At 34.8% G+C, this 19,432-nt stretch overlaps 2 protein-coding genes across 2 annotated transcripts; one reads left to right on the forward strand and one right to left on the reverse strand.

Moving 5' to 3' along the window:
- The first annotated feature begins 648 nt into the window (after window positions 1-648).
- LOC107801938 (mitochondrial-processing peptidase subunit alpha-like) lies at window positions 649-9,415 on the forward strand. The gene is made up of 13 exons (XM_075242402.1): window positions 649-912; window positions 2,091-2,327; window positions 2,436-2,732; window positions 2,815-2,982; window positions 3,092-3,259; window positions 3,414-3,494; window positions 4,320-4,386; window positions 5,930-6,027; window positions 7,446-7,518; window positions 7,723-7,793; window positions 7,894-7,943; window positions 8,676-8,788; window positions 9,080-9,415. Exons 1-13 carry the CDS (start codon window positions 874-876, stop codon window positions 9,130-9,132), a joined length of 1,515 nt encoding a protein of 504 aa, XP_075098503.1. The 5' UTR covers window positions 649-873; the 3' UTR covers window positions 9,133-9,415.
- Window positions 9,416-11,902: 2,487 nt separating this feature from the next.
- On the reverse strand, window positions 11,903-15,886 carry LOC107801940 (phosphatidylglycerophosphate phosphatase PTPMT2). Its single transcript, XM_016625357.2, has 6 exons — window positions 15,480-15,886; window positions 13,995-14,117; window positions 13,102-13,195; window positions 12,945-13,027; window positions 12,506-12,595; window positions 11,903-12,418 (listed from the first exon to the last, which is right to left on the reverse strand). Exons 1-6 carry the CDS (start codon window positions 15,684-15,686, stop codon window positions 12,164-12,166), a joined length of 852 nt encoding a protein of 283 aa, XP_016480843.2. The 5' UTR covers window positions 15,687-15,886; the 3' UTR covers window positions 11,903-12,163.
- Between the last annotated feature and the right edge of the window lie 3,546 nt (window positions 15,887-19,432).

A 19,432-nucleotide genomic window follows, 5' to 3' on the forward strand; every position in this document is an offset into this window, starting at 1 on the left:
ATGATCATGGTTCTAAAACATGGGTCAAGTTGGGCGGGTTGGACTATGACCCATTATTTAACCCATCTTGATCCAGTCCATCTTAGCCCAAGTACACTTTGGGTTGGGTTGGGCAATAACCCATTTATTGATCTAACCCATTTTGACCCGTCTAAATTCAGCCTAATCCGTCCATTTGCCACCCCTATTTTAAACCATAGTCAAAAGTTGAGGGGTAAATTTGGATCTTTTCTCTAAAAGAATCTGACATGTGAAGTACACACATTTCAGGTTAGAGTCCCGTTAATGGCAAGAGAATGTGAGATAATTTGCTACCGATAAAGGTTTCGAATAAACTAAAAGTGTGACAAAGAGCAAATTTGAACAATTTCGGCATATGGAGAAATAGAACAACTTTGGCATATGTATAGTATACATTGGCGAATTTGAATATTTTCCCATTATAAGATAACAAGTTCATTTTGTCATATGAAAGAGGGGATAAATTTTTGAACTGCAGGTCGCATGTACCACCGGCGACCTACTTTCTTTTATTAATTTTTTTTTCTTTAAATTGAAGAAATTTCTTAAACCAGCGTCCTAAGAATTGTCGGAATTTTGCCAACACTGGCTTTAATTTAAATACTCCAGAAAAACTGGATAGAACTTAAATAGCACATGTAATAAAATAGGCTATCAGGTGCAATTCCTACCTCATTTAAGAGTGAAGAGCCCATTGGGTTACATTCTCAAACGTTGTCCAATTCCAATGCCCAATAAACAAACTTAGCTCTTCTTCTCCGCAGCTTTCATCACTGAAACTATAATTGAAAATTCTACAGAAAACGAACTGTTCCTCATCTTTTAGGAGTTTTCCGATCGTCACAGTCAATCATGTACAGAATCGCATCTTCTCGCCTCAGCTCTCTTAAGGTCACCCCCAACCCCTCCTCCCCCCTCCCCCCCCCCCAAAAAAAAAACACATATATAAAATTATTATATTAGAAGTTATATATAAAAACTGTATGTCAATGAAAAGGTAAATCTTTTTTGGGCAATGGTTTTATTGTGTAATGTTTAAGGTAAAAAAATTACTGATTAGGTTCTGCGTTTATTGTACTCGATCTTTTTTTAAAAATAAATGGTTTTTTTAGTCTTGTTGGATCTCTGGATCTGATATTAGGTCAGTTTTTATCTGCGTTCTGTTGCTTTATTAATCTATTTGTATGGATTTATTATTATATTGACTTTTAATCATGTATGTTAGGTTGAATTTCATTTCTCTGTTTTGCTTCTTTGGATTACAGTTGGGAATTTACTGTACTGCTCTGGGATATACAAAAAGATATCATTTTATGGTCAAATTGGAATTTTGAAAAGAATTTGGGGGCATTTATGAAGTAATAGTTGAATAGAGGGAAATTGATTAAAAAAAGATCAAGTTTTTATGCTAGTCTTGCCTCTAAGTAGCTCAAATTAGACTATGGAATAGTTAATTTTTAGAAAGTGGTGCTGGTTTTAGTTTATTTTGATACAATAAGTGAGGGGCGCTCCCATCCGCCTAAGACTTTGTGGGCAGTATTACCCGGTATCTGTACTGGTGGGAGGTAGCAGGTACCTGATGGAATAGTCGAGGTGCACCGTCATAATAAAAAAGAAGATATAATAAGGGAGGGGCACTCAAGTGGAAAGCGTCAGGGTTGGAGGTTGGAGGGTAAACCACTTTGTGTGAGTCCCTCATCCTTCACTATGTGGTGAGGGATCAAATCCCACCAATGTAATATTCCCCATCCCCCTAAATATTAATAATTTTTTTTTAAAAAAAATGGAAAGCGCCTTCCAGCCTCCACCTCCAACCTTGGGGTCGGCGGTTGAGTCACCAACCAAGGGAGTAAAATTGGGGAAGGATCACTGTTGACTCTTGGGATATGGGTTGGGTGTAGTGTAGATGTTGGTTACCATATTCATTAGTAATATAAAAAGAAAAGAAAGTTGGAGTTGGATTCGTACTTTCTCTTTGATCACATTTTGATGTAAGGTTTTGCTATCAGCTTCATGAAAATATAACCAATAGTTTGCACATGTTCTGAATGATTAAAACTATTTTGTAGGCACGTCAAGTCAACAGGGTCTTGACAAGATTTTCAAGTTCAACTGCTGTTGCAACCAAGCCATCTGGGGGCATTTTTAGTTGGCTAACCGGTGAAAAGTCGAGTCAACAGCCTCCCTTGGACTTCCCCCTTAATGATGTTAAACTCTCACCACCATTACCTGATTATGTTGAACCTGGAAAGACCCAGATAACAACTCTCGCCAATGGTCTCAAAGTGGCCTCTGAAACATCAGTGGTATGAGCTACTCTATATTTTTTTTTTGTATTTTTTTTGTATAATCGGATGAACGTTGGATTATCTTTACTGCAATTTCTAATAATGATTCTAATTTATTGAGTTCAGAACCCTGCTGCCTCAATCGGCCTATATGTTGACTGTGGCTCTATTTACGAGACACCAGCTTCATATGGAGCGACACACCTCTTGGAACGCATGGCCTTCAAAAGCACATTAAACCGGAGCCACTTGCGTATTGTACGAGAAATTGAAGCAATTGGTGGTAATGTAACAGCTTCAGCCTCACGAGAGCATATGATCTACACTTATGATGCTTTGAAAACTTATGTACCACAAATGGTGGAGATGCTTGTTGACTGTGTTAGAAATCCTGCATTCCTGGATTGGGAAGTTACTGAACAGGTTTCCCTCTTCTCTGTCATCCTGGCATTTCCTTGAAACTGCTGTCATATTATTTTTCTGAGAATAATATTCGCCTTTGCAGCTTGAGAAGGTTAAAGCTGAGATTAGTGAGTACTCCAAAAACCCTCAGCACTTGCTTTTGGAGGCAGTTCATTCTGCTGGTTACGCTGGTCCATATGGGAATTCTCTAATGGCCACAGAAGCTACAGTAAACAGGTTGAATAGCACAGTGCTGGAACAGTTTGTAGCTGTGAGTGTTAAAACCCTGATTTCCTTACACTGAACATCCTATATCCACTTTTTACTGCTTACTTTTGCGGAGAAACATTTCTTTTTTAAACTGGTTTTCCTTCTTACAGGAGAATTATACTGCTCCTCGGATGGTTCTTGCTGCATCTGGTGTTGAACATGGAGAATTGTTAAAAATTGCAGAACCTCTTCTGTCTGATTTACCTAAGGTGGCTGTTTCTGAGGTGCCGAAACCTGTGTATGTCGGAGGAGATTACCGCCGTCAAGCTGATGCAGAGGTGTGTCTCTGAAATGTCTCTTTTATCTCTCTCTCTCTCTCTCTCTCTCTCTCTCTCTCTCTCTCTCTCTCTCTCTCTCTCTCTCTCTCTCTCCCTCTTTACATATGTGTTGAGTTATGTGTCTAACATGTTCCTATGCCCCCTCTGAAACCAGATGACCCATTTTGCCCTTGCTTTTGAAGTTCCTGGTGGCTGGATGTCTGAAAAGGAATCAATGACTTTAACAGTTCTTCAGGTACTTAAGTTTCAATTAAACTGTTGACTCTTTGCTGTTTGGATTGCAAGATTTTCGTTTAGTTTGTTTGTGGAGTCTTGTCATATTTTGGCAATATTCAGTTTGTTTAGAGGTGTCAGTCAAAGTAGTATTGTTTTTTAACACTTGGTTTATTGACCCTTTAAGGAGTAGGATTGGTCGTTAGAGCTTATAAATAACATTCTAATGCTAACAAGATAATATCTGATTCAACATCTTTTTTGCTTTTTAAGATTGAGTAATGCAATTCCAGCCGTAAACATAGAACAGATTCCTACAGTTTGCTTTTTCTTCCCTTCTTCCTTTAATTTCCATTGAGTTTCTAGTCTCTTCTAAGCTTAAATCTTATCAAGTCATTACCCATTTGTAAAACCCCTTAGCACAACGACCACCTCTCATTTCGCGCTACTTTACCTTCAGCCCTATAAAATGCGGCTTATCTTTTCCTTAATGATTACAGGAGGAAAACTTCATGTGTATTTGAAATCTATTAATATAATTTCATAAATTTCGACAAACTTTTAGGGAACGTATGCATATATGTCTCCATTCATCAATCTGAAAAAGAGAGATGAATGTCCATATGTTAGTCTGTGCTTGGAAGAAGATTACTTGGTATTACACATATAATCAGGAACTAAGGAATTTAATTAATATGTATCATGAATTAAAAGATTAGAAAAACTTGCTTTTTTTATGCTTTGATAGTTTGCAACATTCGTCTGATTTTACAGTCTGGTTTTCCTTGTTTGTCTGTGGGTGGGATGTGGTTTTGGAATGGAAATATTAATTTTGAGGATTTAACAGATGCTTATGGGAGGAGGTGGATCTTTCTCAGCTGGAGGTCCTGGAAAAGGGATGTACTCAAGATTATGTAAGTTTTTCTCATATTTTTTTACTTCTCTTCTTTAATTTCAATATAATTTCAATATTTCATAAATGATAGCCCCTCTATCCTCACAAGGTAGGGGTAAGGTCTGCGTACACACTAACTCCCCAGACCTCACGATGTGGGATAATACTGGGTATGTTGTTGTTGTATAAATGATAGCCCCAATAAGGGTCTTCAAAATCTAAAATACATATCATACAGCTTCAAGCTATCCAAAAGTTCTGCCCAAATGAAGTAGCTCTTTCTAGCTCCAGATTGACTTCTCGATGCTCTCAAAAGCCCACCAATTTCTGTGTTCCTATCGACTGAAAAACACAGAGTAGATTCACTTAATCACTTCCCAAGTTTTCTTTCTACTTCGTCCAAAGACAACCAGATCAAAGTTAACATGCTGCTGTATGCACTTGGTGGCTTGTATGGAACTAAAAAATGTACACTTCGTCCAAAGACAACCCTGTAATCTTTGTGCAATCGTAATGTTCACCTTATCTTGGCAGACGATTGACAACTTGCATTTTTGCACTGCTGATTTCACCGTAACTCTTTTATTGGGATCATTGAGAGCCTTTCAGTTCCACGGCCATCTTCAGCTCCATATTCAACTTTTTGAAGACGCCGATGTTCCTGGCTTCCTCTCCCTAGTCCCATCATGATTTAGAGATGATCTCATTCTCCTGAGTTCCATCCCTTTTTGCCTTTTCAATGAGATGATCTCATTCTCCGATGTTTCTGGCCTTTCTTTGCCTTTCAGTTCCACGGCCTTTCTTCGTTTTTTTCTCCAAAACTTCAAAAGAGATGTCAAGAAATTTCCCAAACATTTTCTGAGCCCAGACGGAATGATGAATCTCTGCATCAATTGCAAGTGAGTCTCAATTCACAAGTCTCCCTTCGATTGCAAGTGGTTTGCAGTTCACTCTAAATGTTGCTGTCACTGAGCAACAATGTCCTCTTGAGTACTCATAAAAAAATAAAAAAAATAAAATACTGTCCTCATGAGCACTATCGTGTTGGCCCTTCTTTGGTTGGCCCTTCTTTGGTGGCACTGTTGTCGTCTTCCCCTTATTGTCCTACCATCCCTTCGTTTTTTTCCTCAAAAAATTCAAAAGAGGTCAAGAATTCCCGAACATTTTCTGAACCCAGACCGGGTGATGGATCTCTGCATCAATTGCAAGTGAGTCTCAATTCACATGTCTCCCTTCGATTGCAAGTGGTTCGCAGTTCATTCTGTTGGGACTCCATTGTGTCTTCTTCTTATGGAGTCTTGTCGACATAGCGCACTGTTTCCATAGACAAGCGTGTTTACCATTTACTTAAACACAAAGGATGCATATCCATTTGGCACTCACAAATTAATAAATTAGATTCAGCTGTTTGGCAATATTTTGGTAATCAGATGGATATGTACTGGTTGACTATTCTGCCCCATAATTGAGTTGTATTTTTACTCGCTTAGTGATGGAAATGTGATTTTCTCCTAGTTTTCCCATTCACATGCTTATTTTGATTTTTCCACAATGATGAGCAGATCTTCGTGTCTTGAATCAGTACCCTCAGATTCAAGCATTCTCTGCATTCAGCAGCATTTATAATGACACCGGATTATTTGGAATTCAAGCAACTACGGTAAACGCCTATGCAGATGCTCTCATTATTGCTCATATATCCCCATCTTTGTTTCATGCAAAGATGCAATGCTTTCAATTCCTATGTCATTCTTCATATTAAATGTTTAATCTGTTAATTCAAGGTTGTTTCTCTCTCTTAGACATCAGTTTCATTTAACCATACCTCTGTCAATATTCTGGATTATTTAGCTAGAGAGAAATAGAGCTTGTTTTGATGGGCAGAGAGATCATATTGCTAGAGTAAAAAATTAAGTGTTTGAATTGTTTCTTTGGTGTAAGAGTAGTCTCATTGGTAGTGTGGATCAATATATGGATTTTCTGGAACTATTAGGGTGATGTTGTAACTGACTGTATGGATATTCCCAGCAGTCTTGTTTTTCCTTGGTACCATCTTGGTACATCAATTAATAAACCTTTACCTTATCACAAAAAAAAAAAATTCATTCAGACCCTTTTCCTTCTTTTCCCTTTCCCCTCTTTTCCCTTTCCCCTCCTACCTTTCAGGATAGGGTAGTATTTATCATTTGAATTATCTCGTCATTATGCGTGACTTGATGTTTCCAGATCTTAATGTGACTAACTACATTCTATGCCCAATGCATATCTGTGTTGCTAGGTTCTGTTTCTTTAATTTGACTAACTATATCCAGTGTCCAATACATATCCGTTGTCTGAGTACATTAATTTTCTCTTCCCCCCCTCAAAAAAAAAACCCCCAACCGAACCGTTGTTTTGGGTGGCGGGGGGTTGTTGATGGGTAAAAGAGGTTTTTTCTTTTGAAAGTTCATTTTTCTTGTCAAGAGTCTTTTTTTGGTTTATTTATCAAAAGATATTTTTTATTTAAGTTCCAGTTTTCTCTACCAAAAGTGACATGAACCACTTGAGACTGTTCTGCGAGAAATGTATCTTCATGATTAATAAGAAACCGTCAACTGAAAATATAGGTTAGAGGTCTAGTTTGCTGAAAATCAATCTTCGGAATGCACATTGCACCTCTGGTCTAAATTGTCTTGTAAGTGTGATCTAACTAGAAGTGTGTTTGAGATACCGAGATATAGAAATGTCATGGTCTTACAACAGGAATCACAGGCATAGGGTTTTCCAAACTATGTCCATATTACCCAAAAGTGCAGATATTGGCAGGATATCACTAATAGCTGTTTTATTACTGTTAGGTAGCTGTTTCCTCTTCGATTTAAGTGGACCGTACTGCACACGTAGATTTTGTTGTGTGAAAATGAATTGAACCCTTGTTTCTCTATTGTTTTGCTATATATGTGGGTGACTTCCGATTGCATATTGCAGCAGAATTCTGGCTGTGAAGCACTTTTGATGATTTATGTTATGTTACTTCTACATGAAATAGTGACTTTTAAACTGTAAATCTTTCTTTCTATTGGGTGTTGGTGCTATCAGACCTCTGATTTTGGGCCACAAGCTGTTGATGTGGCAGTTAAGGAGCTTGTTGCAATAGCCAACCCTGGAGAAGGTTTGAATTATAATTCTGAACTATTATTTTGCTTCCCTGAATCTATGTTAAGTTTTCTACCTAATGTTCTTACTTTCCGAAAGGAAGGACTGTACTCCTTTCAAGTTAAAGAACTCCACCGATGTACCAATGCAATTATTCCATCTCCATTTTCCTGTTACTGATTATTATTTTGTGGCCTTTGCGTCTACTCGTTTCACGCAGTTGACCAGGTACAGCTAGACCGTGCTAAACAGTCAACAAAATCTGCCATTCTTATGAACTTGGAATCTCGGGTATGTAACACTAGCACAAACTCCTATATTGCATTAGCTTGGATTTGCCGGACATATTGTTGTAAAATATATGTGCTTACTGCTGATATCTGACTTGTAGATGGTTGCATCAGAAGATATTGGCAGACAACTTTTGACATATGGAGAGAGGTATACACTTGTTTCTAACGTTTACTTTGCTGACTTAATTATTTAAAGAAGTTTGCTGCTTTGAATCGGGTTGTTCACTTGAAGTCTCTTGCAGATTGTCAATATTATATTTGTTGAATCTGAGAAACTGATGCCACCTAATAAATAGATTAGGTGGTGTACCTTGATCCTTCCATTGAACAGGCTAGTAAAAAAATCTCCCTTCCCATTATATCCCTTTTCAAGAAAATCTGAGGGAACTTTGCATGCAGGCTTTGTTCTCTACATATTAAAAAGTTCAACATCCATATAAAGACCCATTTTGCCTTAGGTTGGGAGGTTTTCAGATGGCCTGATTATTTATCATTATAATGAGCGATGAGTTGTGTTCGACTGTAAGAGATCAAAATTATTACTAGTTTTATTTTATTTGCTACAAAGTTGGAGATTGAACGTGTGCAGACCAAGATAAGATTTAATGTATTCCTTCCATTGTCCCAAAAATGATTTTTTTTGAGAGATATAGACCAACTTTCTTTCTATGCACATCCAATGAAGTGGCGTCTGTAAAGTGAGGTGTAGAAATTTCATGTAAGAGTTTGAATAGGATGTGAAGTACTTAGGTTTTTTCACTTTCCATTTTATATTCTCCTCCTGATCTATGATCATTGCACCTCTGACCCAATTGTTTAGTGGAAATTGACGAGAGTTAGTACTTAGGTTTTTTTATGCTTATTGCTTCTGGGTCCTCAGGAAACCAGTGGAGCATTTCTTGAAAGCTATTGATGCAATTTCAGCAAAAGATATTGCTTCCGTTGCACATAAGCTAATTTCGTCGCCTCTGACCATGGCATCTTATGGAGATGGTAAATCCTTTTTCAATTATTATTTCTCTTTGAACCTTTGAAGGGGAGCCTTGACGTAACTGGTAAAGTTGCTGCCATGACTAGGAGGTACATGGTTCGAGCCGTGGAAACAGCCTTTTGCAGAAATATAGGATAAGGTTGCGTACAATAGACCCTTGTGGTCCGGCCCTTCCCTGGACCCCGCGCATAGCGGGAACTTAGTGCACCGGGTTGATTTTTTTAGTTTTCTTTGAACCTTTATCTGATCCCATTTTCACCTTTGCGTTTGCTCATTTTACTTCAAAATCGCAGTTCTTTCCCTCCCGAGTTATGATGCAGTCAGCAGCAGGTTCCATTCCAAATAAAACACTTTCAGCTACAAAGTACGATCAAAACTTTCATGCTGTCATTTTTTAGCCATTTCGAAATTTTAGCGTGCGGCCGTAACTTGTGAAAAATAAAGGAGGTTACATACTATAGATAAATCAGCTCTATCAAGCTTTGATAAGCAGCATTTTGGCACATGATTTTTGTGTATAAAGTTAGTAATTTATTCATCTTTCTTCAACGTTTGATTACATGACATTAGAGGTATTACTGCTGCATGATTTGAAATTCTAACATGGATTCATAATATCTCATTTTTAGATATAGAATTGTAGACAACTAAGTGTGTTCGGACTATATGGTTGCACTCATTTCACCTTTAAATTTATAATATCTCTTTTTTAGATATAGAATTATAAATTACCAAATATAGGAATTTATCTATTAAAGCCACCTCTTGAAAGATTATTAAAGACTAATTTTCTTAAATAAAAAAAGTAAACTGTCGTCTTGGTCACGTTTAATATAAGACAACAAATAGTATGGTGTAGATGGAGGGGTATCGTTACTTTGATATGGGGTTTTTTGGGTTTAAACAACTACAAACTCTGTGTAATTTCCTCATAATGGGTCTGAGAGTAGAGTGTATGCGACCTTACTCTTACTTTGTAAAGGTAGAGAGATCGGTTTCTAATAGACGGATTTTGGGTTTATAAATTAATGTTTCCAGATGATTGGAAGAAAATCAGCTGAAAAAGATGGACACAAAAATATTTCATGGTCGAGACACTACAATAATATATTAAGATAACAATTTAGTATAACAACAACAATAATAATGATTTAAAAGAAGAAACAAAAATCTGAGTTTTAAGAAGGTTCAGAAAAGGTGCAAACTTCAGTGTTGGCCGGCATAGGAATATAAAATAAGATACTGTTTTTGTACTAATTGATCGACGGGTCAATTATCATTTTGGTTTGACAAAAGAAAATACAGAAAAAATTAGTTGGCATAGCCACTTTTAACCGCTGCTGTTAGAGTTAGGGGTGTACAAACCGAACCAGAAAATCGCACTAAATCGAAAAGTCAAATCAAACCGATTAAAAATCTAATTAAGTTTGGTATTGAGTAAAAAAATCTGAACCAAACCGACACATACATATATAATTTTTATATATACTTTTAAGACTTTTCATAGAATTTTCTTTAAAAAATGTCTAAAAATATTTGCGATTCCCTTATGGGATGTAATACTTAGTTAAATATGAAGTGCTCTATTTTTATTAACTTTAAAAAATGAGTTGTATGATCACTTTCTTATCAAGTGTTAGTGAAATGCGTCAATCTCTTTGTTCTTCCATATTAATGTCACGATCTATTAAATTCATATATCTTTTTCGAATGTGGTATTTTGATAATTTAAAATTAAATAGATTATATCATTATATAAGTATCATATTGATTTTTATGCTTAATTATTAAATTCAGTTAACCTTGAAAGTGTACATTAACGAAAAATTATTGCCAGACAACTAAAAAATTAACTATCATGTATTACTAAGAAAATTCTCCCATAAGAATATATTAATAGATCATATGTTAGTCATTTTTTTCAAAACATATATTTACTTATAAAAAATTTAACAAAGTAAGATTGAAATAATATTTCATTTAACAAAAAAATCTGAAAAATCCGACAAAACGAACCAATTCAAATCGATATAGTTGGTTTGGTTTGATTGTGATAAAAACCAAACCAACCCGATTCATATAGAGATGTTAGAATTTAGCCGGTATTTAAAAAGCTATTACTAGCATTTAGCCACTCTTTCACACGGTAAAATATTTGGACAAAAATAACCCTACCTAAAATCATTCCTGGATTTCAACGCTTTGACAAGTAGAACTACAGTACATTAGATTTCACTTGTATTATTTGTGTAAAAAGAAAAGAAACTATCAAATGTAATTTTTGGTATACTCTTGGTAACTTAATATCGAAATCACCTTATTACCCACCTTAGCTTTTAAGTGTAATGACAAGGATTTGGAAGTGGACAGCAGAGTTCTTTTAAATGTATATAGATTTTACAATAAAAATATATTATTTAATAATATTTATGTTAATGTTAGAGACGAATTATACTCACGGATAGGAATACACGCACAACAAAGTAGTATTAATAAAGATAAAAATAATAATCTAACAGCTAATTCATATGAGTCTCCAACCAACACACACTTTGAGGTGATGTGTTGAATGGATTGTGAACTAGGACACCAGAAGTAACAATTTCATTATTAAATCTTCCTACTTCAAACGACAACAATAACAATAACAATAACAATAATTATTATTATTATTATTATTATTCTTTTTTTTTGGGATTTATCTATGTGGCATACTATACCTTTTATCTTTTAGCTCCAGGAATACAACTTATGAACATATACTTATACTATACCTTCACAACGTAGGGGTAAGGAATGCGTACATACTACCCTACCCAAACCCTACTTGTGGGAATATAATAGGTATGTTATTGTTGTAGTACTCTTTAATTATTATTATTATTGTTATTATTATTTTTTGTTTCCGCGCAATCTTAACATTGACATTCTTCAACTTTAACCGCCCCCCACATGGGGTGAGGGAAAGGGATAGAAATAAGGGGAAGTAAAACTGGGATCTTATGTTAAGAGACTAAGGCAATTGGGAGAAGTGAAAGTAGACTTTGTTGCTGATCTGTTTCTCTTCCTAATTAGAGATGATAAAACAAAGGTATTACTGTTTGCTGGTAGTGTGCTTAATCCACTCTCAGAATAAGTCTGTATTCAAGCCCTTTCTTATGGGAAGAGTATAATTATGCAATATTTACAAATAAAAACAAAAGTCATACTCTGTACATGTTTACACAATGTTGAAGGACTCTTCAACTGTTTTTTTTTCTAATTCATAATCCCTTGATGTTCACTCTGAAACACAGATTCAAAGATATAAAACTCTTTCTGACCTTATTTTAGCAGTGGTCTTCTGTACAAGGTAGCTGCTGCTGATGAGTGTGCGATTAGCAGGCACGTGCCTCGGTCAGTTGCCTGGTAACAGGTCCACAACCACCTGATACTTTCAAGGATGCAAAGAGGCAGGATAATCTAGCTATCATCGGCTGTGTTCTTGCTATTCGAGGCACAAGGGCTAGTTCCTTACCGCGACTATCATCAGAAGAACTATGATATCCTTCAAGATCTGCTTTAGTGATCAATACAGCATCACTAGAGAGCGCAGAAGATGCCATTCTTTGCTGCTTGAATTCTTGAACAGCCTGTTTAACGTAGATATATTAACGTGCAGATAAATATCCTATGTTGCACCAGTGGAGCAGGTAAGTAACTCAAAGATTCTTCTTTACCTTCCACTGAGAAGGAGCCAATAAAACTCTAGGTCTTCTGGAGCGAACAAATTCCAGGGCAGCACGAGGAGTCATGTGCTTATATTCCACCTAAATTAGTGAATGCATCAACCCTTTACACAATCCAAAGATCGCTAAAAGTGTTGAAAGTAAAAAATTACTCCCTCGGTCCCATTTTATGTGATGCACTTTGACTAGACACAAGGTTTAAGAAACAAGGAAAGACTCTAGAAACTTGTGGCCTAAAATAAGTCATAGATATTTGTGTGGCTATAAATCAACTTATTAAAGGTAAAATAGGAAGTTTGAAGTCAAATTGTTTTTTAATATAGAAAGGCATCATTCATAAATTAGAATAGAGGGAGTACTAAATTAGCTTGCCTGAAAAGCATTATCCTCACAGAAAACAAATGGCTTTATATTAGGTAAAGGCAACTACCAAATAGCACAGCACAATGGTTGTGCTCCTTCCCCTTCCGGCTTTGCAATGTACATATGTAGTCTGGCCAATGGACGCATTCCCTGCAACAGAAAAGCAAATAAGTGAGGAAAAGCCACAGTATGACAGAGAAGATATTTAAACAACAATCACTCACTGCGAATAAAATCTACTGCTCGGTTTATATCCACGAAAGAGGGTGCAAAAAGATAATCTCTGGTAGGAATAACGAGATGGTCTATCCCATGGGCCTGAAATCACAGAGTAAAAGAGATGTAAATACACCTAAAGAAATAAAACTATGAATAATGACAACTCTTTTGACTTTTTCCCTCAAAAAAGTAAGTTCTCTACATGCTTTAACTGGAAACACATTTCTGCGACCCATTATCAACAATATCAGATTAAGTTGGAAAAGAAAGAATCAAACAAATTGCAAAGGTTATCATTGAATTTCTCGCAGATATCGCCCTCTACAGTGCAATGTAGGCTCAGGAATGGGCGAAAGGGGAGAAGCTGCTTCATCTCTTTATGTAACACAACGAAAGGTGCTGGAACCCTAGTCTACCTCAGATAGTGGATACTGGAATATCAGAAGAGAGAAACACTTACTGATTGATACTGAATGAGATCAGAAAAGTGTCAAGGATAGAAATTCTTACTACCTACCGACAGAGGATGTGTCAAAATGTCATTGTGGATATTCAGAGCAACTCCCTGAAGATTGTATCATGCCATTGGCAACAAAGAATACTTCTTTTTTGGGGCAAATAACATAACACTAATTTCAGACTTCAGACTAAAAACAAAAAATGATAACTTGCAATATGCACACACAAACTACAACAAAAAAGCTCCATAGCAATTCAAAACTGAGCTATATAAGAAATGAACATCCTTGTCTGAAAGCTTTCCAGGAAGAAAAAGCTTAAAGACAATGTACCAGTCCTATAATGACTACCGATAGCTATCCAATTAACGATACTTGATTACAAATTACAATAATCAAATACAGAAAAATGGATGACATTCTATATAGATATCACTCACATGGTACAATGATGATGGTACCAAAGTTTCATAAGGTTCATTCAGCGTTATTACACCACCAACACCAAGCTGCTTCAACCGAGGGACATCCGAGGGAAATGGAACTGCTCCAAGGAGGAGAAACTGGATAAACCAAGAAACAAAGTCACAAATGCATACGACCTTAACATATTAAGCTTAGTATAAATTTATTTTGGGGGGGTCGGCAGCAGGGCGAGGCAAATTCCTTCTCCAGAGTTGCGAAGGGCAAACAACTAAAAACTAGGAAGAGACATTCAACATGAATTGCCCTTCCATTTGTTTGTTGTCCCTTACGATGCTAATATTATTTTTCTGGTTTCTGTTATTGTTACGGATCTACTGTCTCCCTTTTTATTGAGCCGAGGGTCTCCCGGAAATAGCCTCTATACCCCTCCAGGGTAGGGGTAAGGTCTGCGTACACTCTACCCTCCCCAGACCCCACTAGTGGGATTCTACTGAGTTGTTGTTGTTGTAGACATTCAACATGACTTGCCATATTACAAGCTTCAAAAATCTTATTACACATTAAACTTCTTATTTTATCTGTAATGAGAAGCTTTTACAAGTCACACAAATGTTATGCTTAAGACCACAAACTTCAAAAGTCTTGTTACACATCAAACTATTCATTTTATCGTAAATTAGAAACTTTTATAGTCACACTAATATTATGTTTAAGGCCTTACTACACATTAAACTTCTCATTTTTATCCTTAATGAGAACTATTTTTAGACCCCAATATTAAGTTTAAGACCTTCCATATTAAACTTCTCATTGTACTCTTAATTAGAAGTATTTATAACTACACAAATATTATATTTAAAACTGACCACAACTTCAAAAACCTTATAGCCCCACAAATATTAATGACATATCTAAAACCATAAGTTTATTTCAAAAGTATTCCTTCTTTTCTTAAATCCTGTTTGCAAGAGTCAACCTATGTCATATAGATTATCTCACTTTGTTCCAATTTAAGTGATGCACTTTTTGTTTATCTGTACCAACTTGAATGATATTCCATCCGTCTCAAATTATCTGTCGTGTTTCTCTTTTACACGCCTCTTAAGAAACATTAATTAGGAGGAATTTTAGACTATTTTATCCTTATTTATGTCTTAAGCTATGATATCTCTTCATTGAATATTTACTATATTTATGTGCTATCTCAATTTTCAATAATAATTACTATTAAGGTAAAATAGAAAAAATATAATTTATTTTATCTTGAACTTCCAAAAAATAATTAATTTGAGATTACTATTTTTAGAAATCACACAGATAATTTGAGATGGAGTAAGTAACTTTATATATTTAAAAATAATTTAACTTTAAATTTCTAAGCTTATATAGTAATATAATATTTAAAACCAAAAGTTTCAAAATTTTATTTCTTTCTTAAAACTCTATGCAGAGCAAACTATGTCACATAAATCGTAACGAAGCGCAGGAAAAAGTCAAACCTGATCAATTTGATCCCACCATCTGAACTCCGATTGAATTTTGTTGCGAAAAACATTGTATAAAAGGGTCGGGTAAAAAAGGATCCGAGCCCCCGCTCCGACCAACGCTCTTTTAGCATCAACACCAACAACAATCACCCGTTTCTCAGTATTTACACAATTGCCATCACCTTCCATTAACGACTCATCCAAATCCACTATCTTCATTTCCACTAATAAACTGATCAAAACAGCTAAAGATCAAACCCTAAATTGATCAAATCGAAAACTTGCGGGGCAATTTGGTGATTATTGGAAATAGAGAAATCGAGAAGAGAGAGTTGTACGGACCATTGATCGTGTTTTTTGAGAAGAAAAAAAAGGATCAAAGAGCAGAAGCTAGTCAAAAGTGTGGAAAAGAAGAGCAGTGGAAAAGTTGATAATTGAGGCCTGGAATTAAGGATAATTACAGAAATAGACAAATTAGGATCTGTCACGTGAGTTGCATGTGACTAAGAAGAATTGACAAGTAGATAAGAGGAATAAAGTTAATTTTTAAGAGAATTAAGAATAATATCTTTAGGCCTCCTTTGTTTCTTTAAATATTAAGACGTCTTAATCTAAATACATATCTAAATGTGAAGATGTGTATTAAGATTAAGACATCTGAATCTGAATACACATTTTAATATTAAAATATAAATTAAGATCTGAATACTAAATGATTAACACTGTTTTTTTTTAACATCTGAATATATAAAATTTATCGTTATTTAAAAAATAATAAATATAAAATTTAAATAAAATACTAATTAATCTAATAGTGGTGATTCTAGGCTGTAGCTAGTGGCGATTGGTAACGATTGCAATTATAATTGAGGATGATGGTGGTGGATGGTGATAGTTAATAATGGTAGATAGCGGTGGTGGTTGTGGTTGTGATTGAGTAAGGTGATGGTGGGTGGTGGTAGTTTATAATGGTAGACATTGCCGACTATGATTATTGACGGTGATAGGTTGGTTGGTTGTGGTAGTTGAGTTGGGTGGGTGTGTGGTTTATGGTTGAGGTTGATGATGGTTGAGGTTGATGGTGGTGGGGGTGGGGGTGATGGGTGGTGGGGGTGGTAGCGGCTATGGTTGAGGATGGTGGTGGTGGTAGTAGTTGATAATGGTAAGCGGTGGCGGCAATTAATTATGAATGTGTATGATAGCATCTTAATGAAAATAGGTCTTTGCTATAGATCTTAATCATACAGACCTATTCAGACTCGTTAAGTGATTGTGAAGTAAAAAAAAAAAATACTTAATGATTGAGATCTTAATGGTTAAGACCCAGACTTTAAAAACAAACGCACTTAATGTCTGAGATCTGAATGATTAAGATTCAAACCTCCATTAAGTGCAAACAAATGAGGCCTTATTATCATGAGAAACTTGCGGCCATTCAAGTCAAAGTCTTGGAACACCTTGGTCTCGGGTTGGCTCGGGGTTAATTTTTTGTTAACTTTTATAATTTTAATAAATATCGAAGTTTTATTGTTTGGAGTTAGTTTTTATAGTTTTATTTGACTTCCTTATGAGTAGTTAATATGGCAATAAGAAAGATCAAATTCATTAGTATTTTTTCATTACGAGTAGTTAATAGGGAAACTTACACAAATGTCCAAAATAAGTCTCAACTTACCAACCTCTAGCCATTAGTCATAGACTTACCAAAATTAGTCAAGTACATATAAAAATTAGAAAATCAAATAAATAAGGTTCTTTCTCTCAAAGAACCACATGCAAAAATTATCTTCCATATTTTTAAGCGTGATTAGCAACATTAGGTGCAAGATGGAAAGGAAATTTTATGGATGAGGTAGCAAATAAGGTAATAAAATATAAAAATAATATATACAATATTCCAAAAATCTAATAAAAAAGGAAACTTTTTCAATGGCTATAGTTGAAATTCATTGAAAACATATAGATAAGTCAATATACAAAATTTGAGGAAGATTGGAGGTGATTTGGACTGGTTTTGTATCAAAATTCGTAATTAAATCGAGTTAAAAAAATTCTTCTGCGACACATGTATCAAACATGTATCACGCATGTATCTCACACACATGGATATACATGTGATACACAATTGATACAAATATGCTACATATGTGATACACAAATGATACACAGTGTGATACATATATCATTTTTTTCATGTTCAGTTTTTACTTCGAATTTTCAATTCAAACCACCTCAAAACTTCACCAAATCATCCCAAAACTGAGATTCAAGCTCCTTAAGATGTACTCAATCTATTCTAATAACACCACTCAAAAGAAAGCAAAATTTTGACATATTTTTTGCTACAAATAGCTAATTGGCTAATATTAGTAATATTTGGCTAATATTAGTAATATTTTATGAATTGATCAATTTTTGTAATGAGCTACTTATAAATGGACATAGCTGGTAGTTTCCCTAGTTAATAGGGGAATAAGAAAGATCAAATTCATTTATATTAACCGCAATAGGGGGTGTTAATGAATATTTTAAAACCGATTAAACCGACCGAACCGATTTTTAGGTTTGTTTTAATAAAACCATAAGTTTTTATATAAATTTATAACCGCACCGAATAAATTTAGATGTAAAAAATATATTTATATATTAATTTTAAAAATAATAAAATATTAAATTTTTTCTTGGTCTTGGAATTATGAAAACAGTTACAAGCCAAGAAGTAATAAAACTCAAAATTCTAATTTCTAAACCTATTATGCTACTCCTATTGAAAGTAAATTATTTCCAACATATTCAATAGCAAGCTAAGACACAAGTTATTGTAGCGATTATGAGTAGCAAACGACAATGTATTGAATATGTTTCCTTTCGTATGATTTAGATTTATCTTTTTGAATATTCAATTTTCTATAGACTTTATCATTGAGTCTCAGTCCCACCTTGGTTAATATCTTTCCACTCGTGTGATTTATATTTTCTTTGTATTAATTTGCTTAGTTTCTTTTACGCTGATGTGGAATAGTTGATGGATCTATACTCTAGCCATCTTTCATATTTTCTTAATACATCACCCTTTCAAATGTAGAAATGTTAAGAAAGTTTTGCTAAGTCTTATAAAAGTACGTATGTTATTGTATTCTACTCATACTAGTGACTTTTATATCACATTTAAAAAAAATACCAAAAATTAACCGAACCGTACCGTACCGAAGAGAAACCGATATGGTTAGGACGGTTTTTAAAAGTCCAATTTTGGTTATACATAATAAAATAACCGAAAAATTGGTGTGGTACGAATTTTACAAGATAACCGGTCGAACCGAACCATTTACACCCCTAAACCGCAAGACGCACATATTATCTATTACAAATGTTCTTTTAGTTATTAATTTCTGATCACACGGATCAATTAGTATAAACTTTTTAAAACTTAAATAAATATTATTATAATATGTGTGTGATGTATGAAATAAAATATAAATTTGAGTTCAAGTTGGAAAAGAAGAAGCTTTTGGGCCTAAATGGCCTAAACTGTTGTCAGATTAGCTCAATACATAGTACAAAAATGAAAGGTTTGTATATAACATACAAAATGTATATATATACAAAATATATATATATTTTTGGCTATTATTTTAAGAGCGGCTATACAATGTCATTTTCCCCCCAAAAAAGTAGTTCATGGACAGTGCTGTTGCCGGAGGTTAATAATTTTTGTCCATCTGGTAGGGCTTCCATTTTTTTCTAGGGTTTTTTAGGATTGTGGTATCAATTCTCATTTTGCAATATCTTTTTGTAGATATAGACATTATAAAAAATATATAAATTTTAGATACTTTTTTTAACTATCGGATATAAATAGTTTTGATCACGGGCTAAAAATATTCTTTGCCCGAAACGAAACAAGCCCATGATTGGGCTTTGGTTGTCCACTATTATTGACCACGGACTAGCTTAATACAAAA

This window comes from Nicotiana tabacum, chromosome 21 (assembly GCF_000715075.1).
Source record: "Nicotiana tabacum cultivar K326 chromosome 21, ASM71507v2, whole genome shotgun sequence".
Lineage (NCBI taxonomy): Eukaryota > Viridiplantae > Streptophyta > Magnoliopsida > Solanales > Solanaceae > Nicotiana > Nicotiana tabacum.